At 45.3% G+C, this 21,889-nt stretch overlaps 1 protein-coding gene across 5 annotated transcripts in view; it reads right to left on the reverse strand.

The window, feature by feature from the left end:
• LOC147174952 (CUGBP Elav-like family member 2) overlaps positions 1 to 21,889 on the reverse strand; it is a 36,401-nt gene that overhangs the window by 3,830 nt on the left and 10,682 nt on the right. For 2 of the 5 annotated variants that reach the window (XM_086072850.1, XM_086072854.1), the window contains exons 2-13: positions 13,879 to 14,069; positions 10,641 to 10,723; positions 8,351 to 8,399; positions 7,789 to 7,923; positions 6,936 to 7,015; positions 5,296 to 5,457; positions 4,337 to 4,397; positions 4,036 to 4,170; positions 2,687 to 2,800; positions 2,136 to 2,312; positions 1,888 to 2,034; positions 985 to 1,176 (exon numbers count right to left, since the gene is read on the reverse strand). In XM_086072850.1, coding sequence (XP_085928976.1) covers positions 1,049 to 1,176; positions 1,888 to 2,034; positions 2,136 to 2,312; positions 2,687 to 2,800; positions 4,036 to 4,170; positions 4,337 to 4,397; positions 5,296 to 5,457; positions 6,936 to 7,015; positions 7,789 to 7,923; positions 8,351 to 8,399; positions 10,641 to 10,723; positions 13,879 to 14,069 — 1,462 coding nt within the window. In that variant the 3' untranslated portion in view covers positions 985 to 1,048. Of the gene's footprint in view, positions 1 to 984; positions 1,177 to 1,887; positions 2,035 to 2,135; positions 2,313 to 2,686; positions 2,801 to 4,035; positions 4,171 to 4,336; positions 4,398 to 5,295; positions 5,458 to 6,935; positions 7,016 to 7,788; positions 7,924 to 8,350; positions 8,400 to 10,640; positions 10,724 to 13,878; positions 14,070 to 15,412; positions 15,653 to 21,889 lie in introns of those variants that run through there. The other 3 variants (XM_086072852.1, XM_086072851.1, XM_086072853.1) reach the window with 3 other exon arrangements.

Here is a 21,889-nt window from a genome sequence, read left to right on the forward strand (position 1 = left end):
TCGTTCATTGTAGTTGAATGATAAATGTATAAAAAGACAACTTGATATATATTCCCAGGAAATGAGACGTATCGTGTGGGAGTTTTTGCACGGCAAAACAATGTGGAGAATAAAAAGTACCTGAAATAATAATAAAGGTTAGAAACAACAAAACTAAAATAAAGATTTTGCACAAAAAAAAAGAGAAGAAGCCTTTATGTATTAATGGCGGCATCAATATCATAATCTATTGTAGAGCTCAGCCTAGTTGGACTTGTAGATGACAAGAGCGAGACTGGAAGAGTGACAGAAAGTCGGTGCGAGTGTCTTTTGTGCAAAGCCACATTTTCATGTTTTTGGGGGAACCCTGACAGAGCGCAGCAACAAACAGTCCAAAGGTCAACGGGACACGTCCACGGCGCCTTCCGTCGACACACAAAAAACAAAACATGGACTGGACTAGAGGAAGTGACGAAAATGGACTCCCGACATGCTTGGCACCGAAAAGATCCATCTGGAAGGATGGAATGACTGCAGGAGGGTGTTAATAAAAGACAGACAGACAGACAGACAGACAAGACAGCGAACGATGAGACGGGACTCGTGTACGCAAAGACGCACACCGAGTGAGGACTTGGCGGTCGCGGCTTTGGCCCTTGAAACCCACGTGATCCTTAAGTCAACTCGTCTGAGCGTCAGCTGAAGGCAATGGAAGCAAAAAAAAAAATAATAATAATAAAGAGGCATGGGAAGACAAATAAAGAAAAGAGAAAGAAAACGCCCGACGCTCTACGCTCGTTCCCTCCAGCGACAACACCGACCGACTCCAGTGATAGTCATAAATAATCATACATTAAAATATTCAAGATAAAACAGCAGGAATGAAATACAGTAGACGTGAAAAGATCATTGCAAACTTGTTTTGTTTGAAGGAAAGCCACAGGGCTCCTTTCTCCGCCCCCCACTGAGTCTGTGCTGTGGTGACTGGCCGGAGGGCAAACTTACCCTAGCATTGCTAGCATTAGAGCTGGGGAGGGGGTGGGGGAGAGGGGGGGGTCGGGGGCGAGGATCAGTAGGGCTTGCTGTCGTTCTTGGAACGCTTCAGCTGAACCTTCAGCCGCTTCATTCCAATCTGAAAGCCGTTCATAGCTTGGATGGCAGCTTGCGCCGAGACGGGATTGTCGTAGCTGACGAACCCTGAGGACAAACGCGCACACGCGGCGAGCGACGACGTCAGATCATTCGTTCATCAAGTCCCATGACAAACGTGGACATATTTCTAAAATCCAGCTGCGAGGGACTCAATGGCTTCAAAAAAAAAAAAAAAAAATCACATATCACATTTTGACAAAAATATTGTAAAACAACGACCAAAACCAGGGGAGGAGAAAAAAAATCTAACAAATACAAAATCATAATAATAATTTAAAAAAAATTAAAAATAAATACAATTAACAAAATTAAAATATAAATAATTATATAAAATAATATAAATCATAATAAAATATATATAAATAAAAATAATAATAATAATTGACAAACATGACAAAAATGAGTCATTAGGTTAGTGACTCAAATTTGGGTTAAAAAGAAAGACACAAAAACTTAAAAAAATTGGGGTGGGGGGCAATTAGGCAAAAACTAACAAAGATATGACAAACCTTGAACAAACTAAAATGATTAATATTAGCATTATCTTAAACCTGACAAAATCATGAAATTGGGATGTAATCTGACAAATGGGATTGAGAAGAAAACAAAATTTCCTTCACTTGAGGCACGTACAAGCATTCAAAAGGAACATGTGAAGCCTAAACAAAGTCCAGCATCTGCAATCAGCATCAGCTTAAAAAAATATATAAAAAATAAAAAAGTTTGGTGGCCAGCAGGGGGCGCCGGGGCACTTACCAAAGCACTTGCTCAGATTGGTCTGTTTGTCGATGAACACTTTGGCCGACACCACGTTCCCGAAGGGCATGAACATCTGCAGAAGGTCCTGGTCCCCAAACTCCTGCGGCAGGTGGTAGATGAACAGGTTGGCGCCCTCTGGCCCTACTCCATTTTGGGAAAACAAAATGGCTTCTCACGTTAGACGACGGAGTGCCAAAACGTGCGAGGGATGGCGGTCGGGCGCCGTGTCGCCGCCTGGAGCTCACCTTCCTTCTGGTGTCCCGGGATGCTCTGCTGCAGGAGCGGCTGCGGGTAGAGGGAGGGCAGGGCCGAGGCCGTGTACTGCTGCATCCCCGAGTAGGCCTGGGTCAGCGCGTCCATGGAGCTGGCCATCGAACCGTTGGCCATGGACGAGCCCAGGCCTCCGTTCAGGGCCCCCATCCCTGCACCACATACAACAACACCAAATGAAGAACATTAAGCGATCCCAAAACCATTTTTTACGCTTCAAACTGGTTTTGTTACACACCTTCCATATAAGGATTTGTTTTTGTTATTCGGTTCTAAATGTTAGCAAAGTGATGTGGGACGCTGATAAGTGTAAAGGTTGAGCTAACGTGGGAACAAAATAACAAAACAAAACAACAGATATTGTTTATAAACAGTATACAAAAAAATAATTTGCATTTTGTAGTACATTTCAAAGCTTGTACTTTTTAACTTTGTAAGTACAATTAAGTAATAATAAACTAAAACAAATAAATAAATAACTAAAAAATAAACTCATAATAAGTAATTAATTAATTGCCATCCTTACCGCCAACACCGCTGGTGAGCGCGTTGAGGCTGTTGAGGCCAACGGAGGCCCCAGTGAGGCCCTGCAGGGTGCCCAGAGATGCCAACGTGTTCATGGCGCTCGCTGTTGAGCCGGCTGGTGGTGGGGGGGGGGAACACGACATACGGATTCAACACGGGGGGGGCGACGCCACATCCAACAAAAACATGCATGCATACAATATGGGGAAAGCAGAGCGCCGTCTGCGTCCGCTGTGCTTATTTGCACAACTTGATGGCGTGCTTGTGAAAATTGTACGCGGTTGATTCATTTGAATGGAATTCATTTTAATAGCTCATTTTAAGCACAACATAAAGAGCAGCAGAGCTCCGTGTTGCTTATTTACACCCACTGACTGGACACTTGATTAGGTACGAGGGCACAACATGAGAGTCCACGGTGGTACAACCAGAGATACATTTCAATACATTGGAATAAAGTCGAAAAGGTTTATTTTGCGAGACAAAAAGTGAAACAAAGTTGTTCAACTCAAACATCAGGCCAATTCCTACCTTTTAATTACTTTTTTTTCAAGGTCTCTTCCTAGATAATTGTTTGATTTGTTCAATCTTATGTAAAAATTAAATTAAATTTAGTTTTCTGATGTCATCAACATTTTTTTTTAAACTAAATATCTTAAAGCAAGTACACTTTGCCTCTTGATTGGTGTGAGTGAGAGTTTCGACAACAGCTGCTAAGGGATATTGAAAAGAGTGTTTTAAAAAGTTAAAGTGTGTAGGGGTGTCATGCGATTACATTTTTAAATCGTAATTAAGCGCATGACTTCAATAGTTACCTCACGATTAATTGCAAATGTTATTATCTGTTGGGAATGTACAATAAAATATGTTTTTCTACTGTAAATAACGAGAGATATTGATTTTCTGGCAAGGTAATTTTTTCTGCCACTAGATGGCATAATTGCATTTGTAAGACGTTTTTCTTATATTAGGAGCCATCTAATCTTTAACAGCAAGTAACTTTTTTTCAAATTCAAAAATACAACTTGACCCCAGTCTCCACAAATATATGCATTATTATTACTGCTAAATATTGCCATGGACGTGTCTGGTGCATCGCGACCGGAACCCCCCCCCCCCCCCCCCCCAGTTTCAATTCCAAAGAGCGGTCATTAATCGCGTGTTAAAAAAATTTGTGGTGACAAAGGAACTTTAAATGAACTCAAAACGAATGCACTAAATGTCGACACCCGCTAGTTTCAAGCAAGCGAGAGGGCGTAGAAACTGCCCCCCAAAAACGATCGCAGATTTGATGATTTGCTCCCGCAGTCGGCGGGCAGGTGTTGACTGAACATGCCGCTGGGAAATCACCTGGACTGGCCAGAGCGCCGAGCGCGCTGGTGGCGGCCGACAGGCCACCGGAGGAGGTGGGACTGGCAGAACTTTGCGCTGCCGCGGCCGCAGCGGCTAACGTGGCCAAATTCTGCAGCTGGATGGGATTCACCCCTAGAAAGAGCAGTTACGTCATTTGTTTGAGAGTTCCGATAAACATTTTCAGCGTCTAACCGTCATTTTAAAAAAAAACTCGGAAATGGAAGCATTTTGCCGCCCTGAGCCCAACGAGTCAGTTGGGCAAGACGAGGTTGATTCCCGCACCGGCGAGTCGACTCACCGAGCCTCTGAATACTGTTGAAGCTGCTCTGGTTGCTCGTGGAAGCGGCCTGCTGCAGCAACTGGGGAAGGAATGGAATTGCAAAGGCGTTAGTTTCACGCGGCGGTGGCGGAAAAGGTTACATTTGATGGCGCTCGGCGACTTGAAGGCGAGAGCGGAACATAAATAGATGGGGCTCTTGTTACCGTCTCACGCTGGCTGCTCGGAGATGGAGCGAGTGTCGTGCAACCGCGTCTTGTCGAGCGAGCGAAAACTCATATTTGTCTTCCGTGTTCAATGTCAAGGATCTCGAAACATGGGCAGTATTACAAACTGAATTATGACTGGAGTTGAACCCCTTTTTTGGGGAAAATACTTCATGCGACCCACAGACATTAATCGCCAGCGACCCCCGCATGATTTGAGACCCTTGTTTTAAAGCAATAAATAAAGAGAGAGAAAAAAGCATCCCTATACAACATGCAAGTGTCAATGATGCTTTGGTTCAACATTTTGGTGCCAGAATATACAATATTTAATTCTCTTGTTGCATGTAATGCTGCCTGTGTGGTAACGCTACATTTTAAGGTTTATAAATACCGCAACACCTATGCTAGTTTTCGCGTCGCAAGTTAGCATTAAACTAGTGTCATTTCATTGTATGGTTTGGTTGATTTTGTTGTTGTTCTGAATCAGCTTGACAGTAAACGCCAACTAGCCAAGACACTAACAAAGACTTTAAAAAGTATCTTTTGATGAGTAAGCGTGTTTTCATGAATCCAAATGTGTTTAAGGAATGTTGGAGGAGTAAATAATTTTTTCTTTTTTTTTGCTTGTAAATGGATTTGAGATATCGCAGATTTTCAGCTGCAATAAAAAATGGTTCCACTGAATATATTATACTTTTTAAGACAGTTTATCTCTGGTGGGCCACATGTGATCATGTATGACTTATGTGCCGTACGTAGTCTGCCACTTACAGCCAGGTACTGAGGCGTGAGGCTCCCCAATCCGGCCAGGTTCCCCCAGGTGGAGGCGCTGTTGAGCTGCTGGATCTGCTGCACCAGTTGCTGCTGCAGACGCCGCTGCTCTTTATCCCGCTGCGTGTCGGCAAACTTCACCACCAGAGGCGAGGAGCAGCCCTGAAGCGACAGCGACATGCGACGGCTTTTAGAGGCGCACGACGGAACAAGCCGGAAAACTGGGGAGGAATTTGCGTCGAGAAATCAAAACCAAATCAGGGTCGAAAGGTGGGGGGGGGGGGTGTCGCCATCGTCGCAGTCCTAAGTTTCTCTTTTTTTTTTTTTTTTTTTTATGGCCGCTGCATTCGTATGAAAGCTAACACACAGAGGACATGTGCCATGCATAGCCGAGCCAGGTCACATTCCAGAGAGGGCACGGGACGATGCTGCAGACAAGCGAAGCTCTTCGGGCCCCCGAGTGGAGTCCACAGACGACAAACGAAGACAGTTGATGTCAAATCAAAACAAGCAAATGGCAGCAGACGTGGACGGGGGAAGAGTGCAAATACAATCAACGGTCTGGACAGACAGACAGGCACACGACGGCTCGGACAGATGCACGAGGAGACAACGACATGCGCTGCAAAGCCTTTTTCAGAGTAGAGAGCCAACCAGGGAGCGGACTGGACGGGGGAAAATGGCTTTGGGTCCCACGCCTACCCGGGACCAATTTGAATCTTAGTAGGACCGGACCGTTTGCCGGGGGCCGATGATTGAACTTGCTTGTGGGTGGAGCGTCCGATTTACTCGCTGTCAAATTATTGCCGCCCCACTTTGCAAGACTCTCGCGGCTATGAGAGGACAAGGAACGTTGGCCTGCTTTCAAATGATGCACTGCTGTGGACTCGGGTCAGGCTCAGACTAAGATATCAATGGAATTCAATTCACAAAACAATGCTCATCATCGTCATGTGCAATGTAATCCAAACATTTTCTTATTAGGGATAGACCGATGTGTTTTTTTCCGGTCAGTGTCAAGGAGGCCGTTAACCGATATTTTGAGCCGATATTCATTTTCTGTCGGGGGATATCAGCATCAACATTTTTTTAAAATACAAATCAATGCCAATCTTGACTTTGTTGTAATATCTTAAAGCATGTTTATTGAACAATTTTTCAGACTTTTCAAAATGTAGAAATTAGACAATAGACATTCTTTTATAGTCAAATCAATTAGAATATATAATAATAATATTAATAATAATATTTTTCAAAATAAAAAAATATACTTGACTTGATTTTTAACTTCACATTTCTTTGTTTTAATGTCCAATAAAAGCAAACGTTTCAGAAGGTTCCCAGGGCCAGCAGCATCTCTTATAAGGTGAACTCAAAATTTTAATAAGTAGTTCCCTGAGATAAAAATCGTTTTAGATGTACTTTTTATCAACAGTCAGATAAAAAAAATTTTTAAAAAAAGGCCAATACGATATTCGTCAAAATACCCGATAATCGGTCTATCCCTATTAGACATGTCTTTCTTTTTGTTTTGTTTTTACTTAGACATGTTGAAGTCTTTCCAACACATGGGGGCAGCAGAGAATGTGAGAAGGGGGAGGGGAGGGGGGTAGAAATAGGTGCTGAGGGGGATACAGTACCTCCATAGTCTGAGAGTGATGCATGGTTTTGATTGCATTCTGTGCCATTGACCTGGTAGCAAATGTGACAAACGCACAGCCTGTAGGAGGAGGAGGAGGAGGAGGAGGGGGGGAGGGAACAATAGGAGAAGGAGGGGATGGGGAGAGGGAGGGAGGGACAAGAAGAAACAAAAACAAGACAAAAAAAGGTTTGGACAAGTCGTTATGAACCCCCAAAAAACACATTACAGTAACAGAGAATGCACACAGAACCGCCCTCACTGGTTAGCACACAGAGAAAAGAAGACAACGGAACAGTAACACATGAGCACAGTGACTTGACAGATTCCAAAACTGCCACCGACTGTGTGGTGTAAACACAGATTTCATATATATACACACACACACATGTAATGCACACAGATTCACACCCATCTACCATTATCATACGAGCTACAAATGTTCCCAAAAGGACAAATGGTAAGGGCCCGTTTGACATCCGCCGTTTGCCGGCTTATGAGAGTCGAGATATTTTTAAATTAAAGGTTTCCACACGTCCCTGCTGAGCTTTTCATGTGGCAGAAAGCCTCGTGGAAACGCGACGACGGGCTAATTCCAGCCTCGGCGCGTGCGGCGGAGGCGGGTGCGAGAGAGGATCCGAGGCATCTGCCAGCCGCGCCCGCCCAATGAAGGCAGGCAGGCAGGCAGGCAGGCAGGCAGGCAAGTCGGCAGTTGCCAAGGCGACCGGGGCCCATTGTACCCGAATGGCGCGGCGCGGCCGTCCTTCAGCGTGCCGCGCGGGGGCCTCGAGTGACGCACCGTTTGAAAAGCGTTTCATTGGAGCGGTGACGGGGGGGGGGAGGAGCCCACTTACCTCGGCTCTGCCCGTCCGGTCCGCGCAGGATTCGACACTCCTCCAGCTGGCCGAAGGACGAGAACATCATCCTGACCTCGTTCTCGCCGTATTTCTTTGAAACCATTCCGATGAAGAGTTTTCTGTCTTCCACCGCTGCGGAGACCAACAAAAAAACAAAACAAAAAAAAAACGAGCTCTTCACTTGATCAATGATGGCGCAATGAAAGAACCCTTGCACCTTCTCCTCGCTCCCTTTTTCCTTCCTTGTTCGCGGCGCCGCCTTGTCACGCTGCCACACTCTCAACCTCCAACTCGGCGCCAGAACAAATCTGTACAACTTGCAGGCTTTGTTTTCCTCCATGTCTGCTCCTCCAGGCACAAGATGATGATGTATCATCCATTTCTGTGCTCACCACCCCCCTCCCCCCACCCCCCCCCCCATACCTGCGCTCACTTGCTGCCTTTTTAAAGCCTTTAATCCTGAGAGCGCTCGCCGCCAGATAGAAATTTTCTAGCCCTGCCATTACCTCAACTACAACCTTCACTTGATTCGGCCATCTTGACAAAAAATTGCACTTACCGCTGGTTTTCTCACTGTCAGCTGGTTTCATCTGGATGGGATGATGCATCTGTGGAGGGGGGGAAAGTGTGGAGGGGGGTTATAGCCTCGTAAGAAAATACCCCATTTTAAGAGTGTTTAATCTGCTGTATGTTTTAAAAGGCAGCAACTTTCTAAAAATGTATTTTCAATTAGTTATTGTTGTTAAGAATAATCATTTTCAAAGAATGCTGATGTGATTTTTTTTTCTATGTCTACAATAATAACCGTAAAACCGCGTTTTTCTCTCAGACAATAATCGTACCCCAAAATCTGAAATCGTTGCACCCCTACCCGCAACTATCCCTTCACTGGGGCATCAACAAAACCTAGATTATTAATATTATTACTTTTACTTTAGAGTCATAAAAGCCATAATACACCAGATGGCGCTAGACAGCTAATTCTCATTTTTGGTTTCGAGCTGACTTATGTGCTTCCTATGTCCCAATTCTTATACCAAAACAAAAAAAGCACGGTTGGGATCGAGAGCGAGCGTGTGTGGTCGCAGTAACAGTGACGTGCACACGCGTATGAATTTGAATGTGTTATATATATATATATATATATATATATATATATATATATATATATATATATATATATATATATAAATAAACACAGATAATAGTTAGTTGTGCTCTTAGGACAATATTGCTTTAGTTGTCCATAGAGGGCATCAAAAACACATACATAAATAAAAACTATATTTGTATGGCTAGGTCTGATGCCACTGAACATTTTGAGTGGTCGCAAATAAAAAAAAATAATTCAGAAATAACTTCGATATCACACTTCCAATAGTGAGCCAGATTTTGGCTCATTTTACCGTAAGTGTCGTAAAAAAAAAAATGTGCGTTGCGAGGGTTTTTAATTGGCCAGAGCGCAAGCGGCCACAATCATCCGTGAACCACGTCGGCACTCCGGCTTGTTATCTCGCATTTCTCTTCGCACTCTGGCAAGCGTTTCCCCCTGCGCTTCTTTTGCTGCCGACCGCCTTCCCTCCCTCACCGTTACCTTCCACAGTCATTCGCTTGCTAGCAAAGGATCAAGTTCTCCGCTTTGCACTTTTAATGTCATCGATTCTTCCAGCTTCATCTGAATCTTGACCAGCAATTCACCTCCACGCAGTCCGAGATGTAAAGCAAGATTTAGTAGCAAAGAGATTTTTGGTTTTTTTTGGGGGGGGGGGTGTGTAATGCATCTCATTAGACGTTTGCGTGCGTCGTGGCAGCACATTATAAACAGGCCAGGCTGCATCGAGACCGAGCGGCACAATAATAATAATCTCGGAACATTTCACTCTTCATAATGCGAGTGGGCGGACGTGGGGTGTCTGCAGAACGAGCGCTCAAGGATCTGACATTTCTTCACCGCAGCTTTAATGGAGCCTCTTTCTCTTTTTTATGTCCTCGTCGCATGACTTCGTCTCAATCAATATTTTTTAAGCGCATTTTAACCTGCCATGTGGCGCCAAAGAATAAACAACACCCACGAGAGGCTGTTGGAAAAAAAACGTGTTGGTGGATTTGCTTCTTTTTTTTTTGTGTTTTGCTTTTTTCGACAAGCGCTAAAGACAAGCAGACAGATGGCCCGCCCGGTATGGCTACTGGCAAGCATCGCTGACCAAAGGAGGGAGCGAAATGTGGAATGAACTCACAAGCTTTTTTTATTTTTTTTGTGTCCCGTGCTGTCACCGCCACCCAAACTCAAGTCACCTGCCGTCGGTGCCAGTGAAGCCGTTACAGCAACACTCGATTCAAAATGTCTGGCTGACGGATCGCCCTCAGGTGTGGAGAGCCCCCCCCGCTCATTTATCAGCCGCCTTCGATATTTACACCCGGCCTCCTTGACAGCAGAGCTTTTTTCTAGTCGTTTGAGGTATTGAGTTCATTGACAAGCGCTGCTGTTGGGTATGGATTAAGGCAAGTGGCCAAGTCGTCTCCTTTGGAATGGAGACTAATCGCGGGTAGATTTGTGTTGCTTTGCGTGTTCGGCTGTAATTGCCAGATGTAACGCTTACTTTTTTTTGAAGACTCCAAATAAAAATGTGCATCAATGATTCACGAGGGAAAGGCATGAATAATTTGTTCCACTTGAAGGTCAACAGGGTGCCTTTGCCGTGCCTGAACAAATAAAGCCCCTCTTTTGGTCAAGCCAAATTTCAGCTGATATTGGAGAATTTCACATTTTAGCCAAGCAAGGCTCACATTTTATTTTACAGGCCGGAGTGGCTTCCGTGCCGCGCCCACCCTGCGTGCTGCGTACTCACCCCACTTAAGGTCTTGATGTTGTGTAGGGCATTCTGGGCATCCAGTGCAGCTTTTCTTGTATAAAAAGTTACAAAACAGCATCCTGTTATAGAAAGAGAGAGAGGAAGAGGGACAAACAATTTAAAAAGCAGTACATCACACTCAGGCTGTGCAGCTCGGCAAAATCCAAGTACAATTTGGATTATTACAAAATTGGCATAATCGTAAAAAAAAAAAGGTCAAAACGAATTTTGAGTTGTTTTGAGGCATGCGCAGAGATAGCAAGCCTGCACATGCTGCACTCCTACTCCAACATTTTGCTAACGGACCTGAAAATGGCGGTGTTTCAAACTATGTCTTCATTTTTATTTTTATTTTTTACATATTCAAGGGGATACTTGACTCATTGAGACATTTTCAAAAATGAGTGATCGTTTAAATAGTCGTGATTTCAATTCATACCAAAAATAAATACGATTAGTATTTCTCTCCTATCACACATTCTTGAATGCACTGCGCTTAACCACAAATGAAAAATGGGTGTCGGGCAGATCAATTGCCAGTGTTTCAGTGTTCCACACTTGATAAAAATTCCCCAAAAATGTCCCAGTAACATTTGAGATATTTATTGGAAATGTTACTGTAATTACAACTCGCAGAAGAAGCTCAAAGTGATGAAAACATTTCATGTCACACATCACATGTTAGCAACATGTGACAAGTCCTTCTTAGAGCCAATTGTTGGGATGGCCTGAGGCTGCTCTGTGACATGACATGATGACCATGGGAGGAGTTTGGGGGTAAAATGGCCGCCCACGGGTCAAGACAGCCCCCAACCCATCATCATGCGACGCGGCATCGTCCGTCCAATCTGAAAGCGTACAAGCATTCAGATGGCAGGAAAAAACGGGGGGGAGGAAGAAAGAGGAGGTGGTGGTGGTGGTGGAGGGGGCGGAAGGAAAGGAGAGGGTGGGGGTCGGGTGGGGGGGTGCCTCTCATCCTTCCGTCCCAACAGACCGCCGATGGCGTTCCAGCCTGTCAGTTTCACTGGGATAGGGAAGTGGAGCACTGCAGCGTCTCTGACCTACATAGTGTGTATTATGCCGTTGCTGGAGCTACCGGGCCGCGGGGGCGGGGGCGGGGCGGGGGGCTGGCGACGGTCTGCGTTCTGCCGAACCCGAACACGCATCGAGACGCGGTCGCGGACGACAACTGGCTGCGCCTCGTCGGCTGCTTACGGGGTTTTTTAACAAGATTATTTGATGACCCGCACTTGACACACTCTTAAGAAGAAAACTGGACGACGGCTACTTCACGGACCCGCGGCGGTAAAAAGTCAACAGCCGAAAACAGACGCCGTTCAGACAAATAATCACATTAAAGCATAACTGATTCCTACCCTAAGAGGGATGGCTTTATTATCTAGTCTGCAAATAAACATAAGCCTGATCGCATCACATGGACCCCCGCTTCTCCCGTCGAGGCGCGTCAACGAGAAGTGGCGGAGGACGAACGTTGGGGTTATGCGGATATGGCAGGATATTCACCTCACACGGACAGCTGTGATTGGGCCAGATCAGCTATTAGAATACATTAACATGTCAATAGGCCATCACAGCTGAAACGCCACACAGAACCATGAGGAGGAAGAGGGGAAGTCGGTGGGCTGGGTTGGGTGGGGGTGGGGGGGGGGGGGGTTGTTGGCTTAAAAAAGCGGGCTTTGAACCACCGCCGTTGTGTGTGCTGGGGGTTTAAAACATCGAGCGCAACACATACAGAGACACACATTCATGTGCCATCTTTACAGACAGGACAGCAAGTCATCCTTTGGTCAATCGAGAAAGATTCGCCGTCTTACCGGCGGCGGCAATTTTGGTTTTTCAAGAAGAGAAGTGCTTTGTTAAAAACAACACTTTGTCCCCCCACCCCCCCCCCCCCCCCAATGGAACGAAAGTGTTTGTTCATTTGCCTGGAGATTCCGATTGGATCACAAGTGCTCCCTCTTAAGATGCTTACGGGATAATTGCACAAATTTCATGTTAAAACGTGTGTGGCCATATTCCCAGTCAAGCATCGCCTGATGTGGACAGACAGGGCAGTGCCAGCGATTCAGGACACGCCACATCTACTCTGCGATGGCGAGCCAGAGAATGTAAAGTCAGCGGTCACAATTGGGACACGGAGAGGCCACATCTAAACAGGTCTGACCACCATGACCACCACTCAGGGGGTGGATAATTGGCTCCGAGCTGACACAGTCAACTTGAGCGTCCGGCGAATGTAAACTTTGGCGATGTCGCGCCGGCCCACACAGCGACTTGACTTTCTCCAGCTGCAGTTACTTTAAGGAGACAGAAAGCTTCCAGCAGCACTTTGCAGTCCAGCAGAACGTAGCTGTCGTCTCCAGAGCAACAACAATGGAGGAGCGGCGTCCGCTTGTTTACCCTGTTCTTGTCAAACGTTGACATTGGCACCAAAATAACTGATCCTTCTATGCAGTGGCGTGCCATAAATATGTGTGGTGGATTCTGGTCTCGGCAGACCAATTGGGAGACTGAAATGCTCCTTGCTGTGCAGTGCACATTTCGACCAGATATGGCGCTGGCGGTAAAACCGGAAGCACTGCTAACATTTGAAGAAGATTTTTTTTTTAATCGTTAAATACCGTTTGGGGGGTATACATATGACGGTTTTCATTAAAGATGAATGTTAAGTACTGTAAAATATCAGGAGATACGATATGCATTGTGACTCGTGTATCGTGAGGTTGTTGGCAACAGCCCTGCAGTCAGTCGCCATTTCTAATGTTCCTGCAGTGAACTCAACTGCACCCTTTGGTTGAAATGAGATTTATTTATTTATTTATTTTTTACACTGTTAGACGAATAGACAAACAGAGCTAGAAGACGGACGGACGCAATGAATAACCTTGCGTTTTATTCCATACAGCTTTTAAAAGCCTGAGCAGTCGGGTAAAAAGTAAAAAAGGAAATCTTCCTCTAATGCGGCTTATGGAAATGGGTTTTAGAACTACTGAATGCTGTCATGTGGAAGCACAAACACAGCTGCGCTGCAAGAGCAGACAAGCAATGTTGCTTATTGCCCGAGGGGGGGATTGTGCTGAAATGTGACTGCGGGTGATAGATGGCAACGACCGGGTTCAGCGCCTTTTCACGCACAAGGACGCATTCCAGACCAGACGCTGGCGCATTTCAACAAGGGAACGGTTTGCGCCAACACGGCCCCCACGGATCCTACCTTTGCTCTGAGGGGGGTTCTGAGTGCGATCGCGGAGGATATTGATCTGGTGCACGGCTCCAAAAGGCTCAAAAAGCTCCTTGAGTTCCGTTTCTGACCAGGAGCGAGGGATCTGTCCCACAAACATCTTGATGGAGTCCGGGTCTGGCTGATCCAAGTGTTCCGACGACCCATTCATCTTCATGCCGTTGCTGAAAAAAAAAAAAAAAAAAAGCAAGAGCGGGTCGTGAGTGAAATTGTCTCTTAGTTCCACAATAGCTCAACTGTGAAATTACCACGTAAATATTTGTTCGTTTCCCATCCGATTGTTACGTCCTTTACAATCTCTATTGGTTATTGGCTAAATGCTTGATGTTCACCATCGAGTGAATCGGTGGGGCGGAAAGAGATATTTTCTGCCGAGGCTCTTTCAAAAGCATCAGAGTCGAACCCACCTTGAAATTTGCCGTCATTCGATTACTGTACAGCCCCTCGGCTCTCGTGTTTACAATGAATGCACTGAAGACATCAATAATGAATCGCGGGCTGACTCAAGAGCTTGACATGGCCTTGTGTGAATTCAAAGAAATGTGCACCGAATTTAATGAAAGGATTCACAAATTGGATTTCAAGTATCCTACCAGAATAAAGTTTTTTTTTTTTTTTTTGGCCATAATGTGATGAAGTCTTAGTTGTAGTCCATTAATCGCTGAAGTCATTGCTTTTTTGTCAGCAAATTACAGTGGCTGATAACATTGTTACGTCACGAACTGCTTGCACGTGAAGACATTTCGGAGAGAAAAACAAACAACTTGTATACTATCCATCGCCGCCACCAGCTTATTTTCATATTCTCTGACTCATTCAGGCATATGGAAATTGTCGCCACATCACTTAGCAGTTAGTCGACTTCCAAGTTTGAAATGTCAATGCACAGTATTAGTACATCAACTGCTGAAACCGTTAAGAACATCTTTACATTTCTTACAAGCGTCGTAAAACCGCATACATTAAAAAGGAAGGAGGCAGAAAAGAAAAAGCCAAACTTTAATAGCGTCTGCACCGGACTTAACCGAATCAAAGGCAATGAAATTGGCTTTGTTGTCCATGACCCAATTTCAGGTAAACATGTCAATGAAAAAGCAGTATTTTAAAGACAAAGCAACCCTGTGATGAACATGTCACTACCAGGTGCCCTCAATACAAACGCAGACACTCGGATTGAGTATTTTGCAACCCTACTATTGCGGGGGAAAGGATCGGGCATGGGCATTAGCCACGGTGGTTTTCCCAAATTTCAACAGCCGTCTGTGTGGACCCTCTCGGGGCTTCTCTATGCGGGTGTGATGCTGCTGGTGATTTAGAGGAGTGAGAGCAGTCGGTACATTTGGACAATTTCTTTGACGGGAAAGAAAAACCAATACGTCAGCATTCCAAACCTGAGACGAATCACCAAGGACAGCACATCAAGATGGAAGACTATGTTCCCGGTAATACGTTAGTGAACTTAAAACGCGGTCAAAGTAAGAACAAAATAGCCATTTTGCACACAGACCTTTGGACGCGAGCCATCCATCTCTTATAAATGGAGCCCAGACGTTCCGCCGAAACGCCAAACTCCTTGAGGGATTTGAACGACATGCTAACAAATAACACTTCCGGCTCGCTCTTCACCCTGAAATCCAAATCCAAAAGCTTTTATTCCCACGGCGCTGTCAACATATCGGAGTGACTTAGGAACCGTGTGGGCCTCCCCCTCCCGACCGAGCGCCGAAGCAGGCGCCGCAAAGCTCGCAAAGCTCTCCAAATGGCTGCTTCGCGACACTTTGCGCCACATTTGCTCCTCCTCGGGCACACTGGGGATGGCACAGGGAGTAACCCGCGGCGTCTTCGGCACAGCGGGGGAACAATCACATATTGTTCCCCATGCTGCCGAACACTATTCACCGCTCGGCTACAAGCACAATGGGCCGACTCAGGGGGACGCTTCGGAATACGCGGAAGGCCGAGGCGCTGGTGGGTGTGCGGCGCCATTTCTTCGCTTTGGCCATCAGCGTTCTGCCGCCATTTTGCTGTCGGCGCTGAGTTGTAAAGGAAACCGCATTCTAACAAATATTGTGCTGAAAAGAAACGCCAGCAAAACAGGCCCTTCCCTTTTGAAATTCCTAACCTCTGATGATTTTGAGATTATGCAGAACGAATAGTATTGAAGCACACTTTAAATATACATTTGGCAGAAAATGATTCCTTCTTCGAATTCCTAGAAGATCCTTGCTGTCCTTGTCCATTCATAGTTATTTTGCAAATAAAAAAAATGCTGAATAGTTTACAGCAGAAAACAAAATGTGGCTAATTATGACACCACACAACTGTGACACGTTGATCTGGAGCAGATTGCAGTAAATGATGACCTAATAGCATGACAAAAACATTTAGAAAAATGAAATAAAACATTCTCACCAGAAATGCGGTTTAATTCATGTCTAACGATTGCTTCAGATGACTTACTAGTCCAAGTTGGGTACAACAAATTTTGCTGTTAGCAGAGGACAGAAAAATGCTGATGTCGCTTTAGCCCTGTGAGGACAAACTAGAAATCTGATTAGTTAAAGAAACAGTCCCGTTGCCAATACTGTACAGTGTTTTAGGACTTCAAAGTTACAAGAGCTCACACTACCCATGCCAAAGGCCCTTGGCACATTGGAATGAAATGGCAACAAAGACCAATATCTGGGGTATCTAACATACAGATTAGAAGCAATGTTTCCAAGAGAAATGCTACAAATAAAAAAAATAACAGACTTTGCAATACTGTGGCCACCAAACCGGACTTCCTGTACACCTTGACTGTACCGAGAAATTCTGCACCTAACTAAGGATAGACCGATAATCGGTCCGGCTGATAATCGCCGCAGATATTCAGCATTTTATGAATATAGGCATGGTCCTCTTTTTTTTTTGTTTTGATGGCCGATATATTAAAAACTGTTATTTTTGCTCCGATGGGCGCTTTTCTCCTCCGTCTGCTCTAAGTCAGCGGCTGTTGAGTCCCTGCAGCGTTGGCCCGCCCACAGCACCATCTGATTGGTTGCTCGTGCAGTGCTAAGAGCCAATAAGCAGCAATTAGCGGCTATTAGGCCGCGAGATGAGCAGCTATTTGGGAGTTAGCGTGCGGGTGAATGGTTAGCCCTCGAGCTAACCGTTAGCTCGCGAATTAGCAGCTATTAGCCCGCGAGCTAACGTTAGCTCTCTCCAGAGCACTCTAGCTCTCTCTCTCGTGCCGAAAATATCAGGTACACGCTCACGGTAAGCTGCGCAGCGGTTCCGCACTTGCGCCCTGTGGTCCTGCATGCCCACAAAAATCATTTCCCTGGGGAGTCTTCTCCCCAACAACCTGTGACATCGAACCGTGCTCTTGGAGTCTGGTTGGTGTCAAACTTGTAGCGACACGGAACGAATTTATGAAACCATGCCTGGTAATCTGACAGCGACCGTCGTTGAACCTAACCTTTTCAACCTATCAATCAAAATCCTATCCTTTCAATTCCATTTCCGTCAAGCATTTCAGCTCCAGGGTGATTGACGACAGCCTCACCCGTCTAAGGAACAAAATGTTCAGGACATGCGGGCTGTTATCTTGTTACACTTCAAATCACTTATTGGCCCAGAAACGTCAAAGACTTCTTTCGAAGGCCAAGATCACAGGCTGAGAGGAAAATGTATGTCATCGCCTCAAAGCTCGAAAAATAGGGCTGAGAAAACAAGCGTATTATTCTGCCACCTTTGCCCATCTTTTTGCTCAGGAAACCAACCACAGCTGCAATCAAGTGTGTTGCTGACGGGCCAGAAAGCACAGATGCCCTTCAGCAGCTGACGCGCCTCCACAGTTGCACGCGTCCTGCAGCACCGGCCGTAAAAGCAGGTGATTTATCGCAACCATGTGTCGGTCCCGCTGCTGAGCTCTGACCGGGCAAGCATGCCAGCGACACCTCCACAAGGCCCGTAATAGCATCCCAGACGCCGGCCCCTTGTAATGAACGTTACAAGGAGTTCTTCGCTTCCTAAGGTGGCGACAACCACAATTTGTATGGAAGTCGGAACTAACAGAGGCTTTCGCGGTATTTAAGTCAGAATTATTGTAAATATTAGTATGGAAAATACTTCCAGGCCATCAACTTAAAACGGGGGTGGGGCAGAATGAGGATAAGTGCCAATGGAGACAATAAGAGATAAACAGCACAAACCCATCATCTTCACGATATGTCATCATATCACCCGACTCGAACATGTCGTACAAATTGGGATCATTTCACACACGAAAAGAAACGCATCTCGTCTCGTTTGTCGACACCCACGGCATTCACCAGGCCACGCCCCCACCTTTGAAAGACTCAAAAGACACAGATCGTGTAGAACACGAGGATGGCAAACTCAAATGGACAACAATAATACCTGCACCTCCAAATATTGTTTAATAATGCAAAAAAAAAAAAAATCATCCGATTACTCAATTTACCAATCGGATAACCGGTACCTTAATATTCATTGCCGGACATTTTCCAACCGTCCCTTTACCTGTACCTGGGATTGAATGTCTGGATTCTTGAAAGATATTTAAAAATATATATTACCCCTGGTTAAATTTGCTCATACTTTAAATTTTGGCTTGCGACACAAAACAAAAAAAAAGAAAAAGAGAAAAAAATAATTAAAAAATAATAATAATTAATCCAAATAACGCATACTCATTTGTAAGTTTAGACAGTCCACTGTACAGTGGTTCCCTAAAGTCGAATGCACCTGAGGTAGTACAATTAGATTGGACCGCCATTTTCTGAACGTGTACATTATACCATGTCACTTAGTCAAACAAGGAAACAATAGTCAGGAGTCAGGACCAGTCAGGCCCCAAAAAATAAAATGGCCGATCATTTAAGTGGAAAAAGCTGCTCCTCTGCAATGAGAGGGGCCAGATGAGGTGGCTCGGGCTCGTGCTGGGCGATATATATCGCCATGACGATAGAAAAATATTTATTGTGCCCTTTCTTACGTATCGTCTCGATCGTCATTTACACTCTTTTTAGACAAAGATGTCCATATACTGTATGCAGCATTAGAAAGCTAAAATATTATTTTTGCCATTATGCATGCACTCGGACTATCTAAGTGCCAAACAAGAGTAGGAAACGACTTTTGCAGAAGAATTGACGTCTCCTTTGTTTACATTTATAATTTTATATTGCAGCACTACTGGATTCATTTGCGACGTTCTGTATGGCGCAAAGTATGGCGTACACTTTTTTGATTGGAAGAACTGGAAATATATCAATATCGTTATCGCGATATAAAATGGCCCATATCGTGATATATTTGTTTCCTCATATCGCCCAGCACTAGCTCGGGCATCAGCTTTCAAATCCAGCCTGGATTTGAGAGCCACGCCGACTACTGTGCTGTGTAAAATAACGTTTCAGTACAGCTCTAATGGACCAAACGTAGTCAGTATGGAGAATAGCCGTTTCCAATAATTTCGAATGCCCCACACGGCAAACACACACACACACAACGGCTCTCCTGTACTTAACTGTTCATTAGAGCTTGCAACATCAATTCAACGACAGCAATGTTGCTGTAATTAAAATATTGATCATCACGCGGCTGTAGCGGGAGCAACCTTCCAAACCGATGTCGCTTCCTACCATTACAGCAGAAGCCAATTTTGCTCGGCAGCGGCGACAAGCCGCATGTACAGTGCTGTTACGTTTGACACAGAGACAACTGCTGAGGGAAAGAAATGGGGGTGGGGGGGGGGGGGGGCTGGGGGGTTCCAGTGAAGTGAAACAGCTGCTTGCTAGCGATTACCTCAAGTACATAACCACTTGTTCTAAAACCATCAAACTCTATTAAAAAAAAAAAAGGCTATAAAAGCTTGGGTAGGAAAATCTAAAAAGCTCCTCCTCGCTGATCCAAGTCGCTTTTAATGAGATGCATTCTGCACAAGTTCAGAGCTGTGGCGCTGTGCATTAATTAATGTGCAAAAACCCCGCGGTCCACTTTTCTTTATTTTCCGTGCCGGCAGTAACTGCCATTTCATCTGAGCGCGGCCTGATTTCATTGTTGCACGCGTCCCCCGTGTGAGGACAGACGCGTTCAATCAAGTCTTTCATTGGCCCATATGCTAACAGGCTGGCAGCATCTGAGGACGACGGCGCCTGCGCCATTAACTCCGTAATGGCAGCCGGGGGTCCCGGGAGGTCGCGGATGATGATGCGAAAAGGGAAAGCCAGGGTGAGCCACGGGTTCATCTATCAACGTGTTGCATCTCAAATCAATGTCAAGCCAGCAGGTAAAAAGGAAGGCAATTAACATCGTCACTGAACCGCTTCCTGTACTCCCGATTGTCTTATTTGCGTTGTGGAGGAATGTTGGATGGAAAACAGAACGCGGGCGCCGACGACAAACTAGGACACTGAATGAATAGCAGGCACTAAATATAGTCCGCGTGCTGCACACACGAGTTCGCTGCTCCACAAAAGCATCAATCCAAAGCGAAAGAGCCCGTTTCCCGGGCCCAGTCACTGGCTGCAAGGACGTGCCCTTATTCAAACAGACAACTTTTAGCATTTAGGCACGGCGTCATTATTTTTAACAAACCCCACAACAACCGCAGAATTCTGCCAAGCCGAGCGTGTGCGCAGAAGTTTGTGCTTGGGATCTTATGTAACGCTTTCCCCCCCACATCATCTTTTGTTTGTGAATCTTGCCACATAATTTGCACAATCGGTATCTCGCCGTCCCACGGCGGCGGCGGCGGCGACGAGGGGGAGCCAGATTAGGATTGTACACGGGTTGTGCTTGTACAGTCAACATATCAGGCAGTCTTTTCAAATGATGTCAACCCTGAGGCCAAATGTTCAGGGAAATTGGACTTCTGGAAAAACAGCACAAAAGTTCAGCGTTTGAACCATTGACAAGCAAAGATGCAGTCATCAAATATGTTGAGAATAAAATATTCTACCAATTAACCCATCTCTTACGCAGCTAAACCATTTTGCATTAGCATGCATGTGAGGTGCAGTATAATTTGTCCACTTGAGGGCGCCATCCTCACGCTCAACTGAAGCATTTGTGACTGAGTGTGCATGCGTCTGGCCAGGTGAGTGACGTGGATGTCCGAGAATACGAGAAGTGTTAGCATGCTAAGCGAGTTGGCGCGCTACGCAGCCATCGGCAGCTCGTGTATGAAAATGTTTATGACGTGTATTACATTACTCGGCGCGGAAAAAAAAGATCCCTGAGAAGCCTGCAGGCAGAATTTTGCTTCAACTTTTTCGCGATCAAATTATTTGAATTATTCGATTAACTGCTGCAGCCCTACTTGACATTACGAGTGCATTCACATTCAGAGCAGCAAGGCGGGATAAACGAGACGATAGCGATAATCGGGCCCAATTTGAGCATATTCCCGCCCTTACGATCAGTCAGCAAAGGCCCAATTCTCCGATGTCTCGAACAGATTGTCCTGAACAGATTATCCTGTGGTGTGGTTTTGCCAAGTGCAATTTCTCCCCCTCATTCTGGTTGGGAAAATGTTTACCTTGACTTTTTCCACTACATATCAAATTTGGAGGTGGCCAGCTCTGGCTCGTAAAACTCTGACAATAAAAACTGTTATCTGACCAGTGTTGCACTACTGTGTTATTTTTAACTGTACTTGCTTGTGTTAGGCTGCGCTGATGGGATGTCTTTGCGTCGGTCACAGTTGGAAGTCACTTCTCAAAACTGATTTTCTTTCTGTCAATGTGACAGAAGACTGTGGATTTTCAAACAGGTAAATATGGATTATTTCATAAACAAGCAGGTTTGATGATGCGGAACAGTTTCTCACATGAGCGTGGCCACGCCTTAGGTTTTGGTCCCGACAAAGATGTATAGTAAAAATTATCAGAATGTTAACACCTCTGCCTCATGTTGAGCCAGGAAAAACCATGTCAGGTCAGGATCACAAATCAAGAGGTCAGCTGTTCCGCAG

The sequence above is a fragment of the Leptonotus elevatus genome, chromosome 4 (genome assembly GCF_054856555.1).
Source record: "Leptonotus elevatus isolate MCC_2025b chromosome 4, RoL_Lele_1.0, whole genome shotgun sequence".
Taxonomy (NCBI): Eukaryota; Metazoa; Chordata; class Actinopteri; order Syngnathiformes; family Syngnathidae; genus Leptonotus; species Leptonotus elevatus.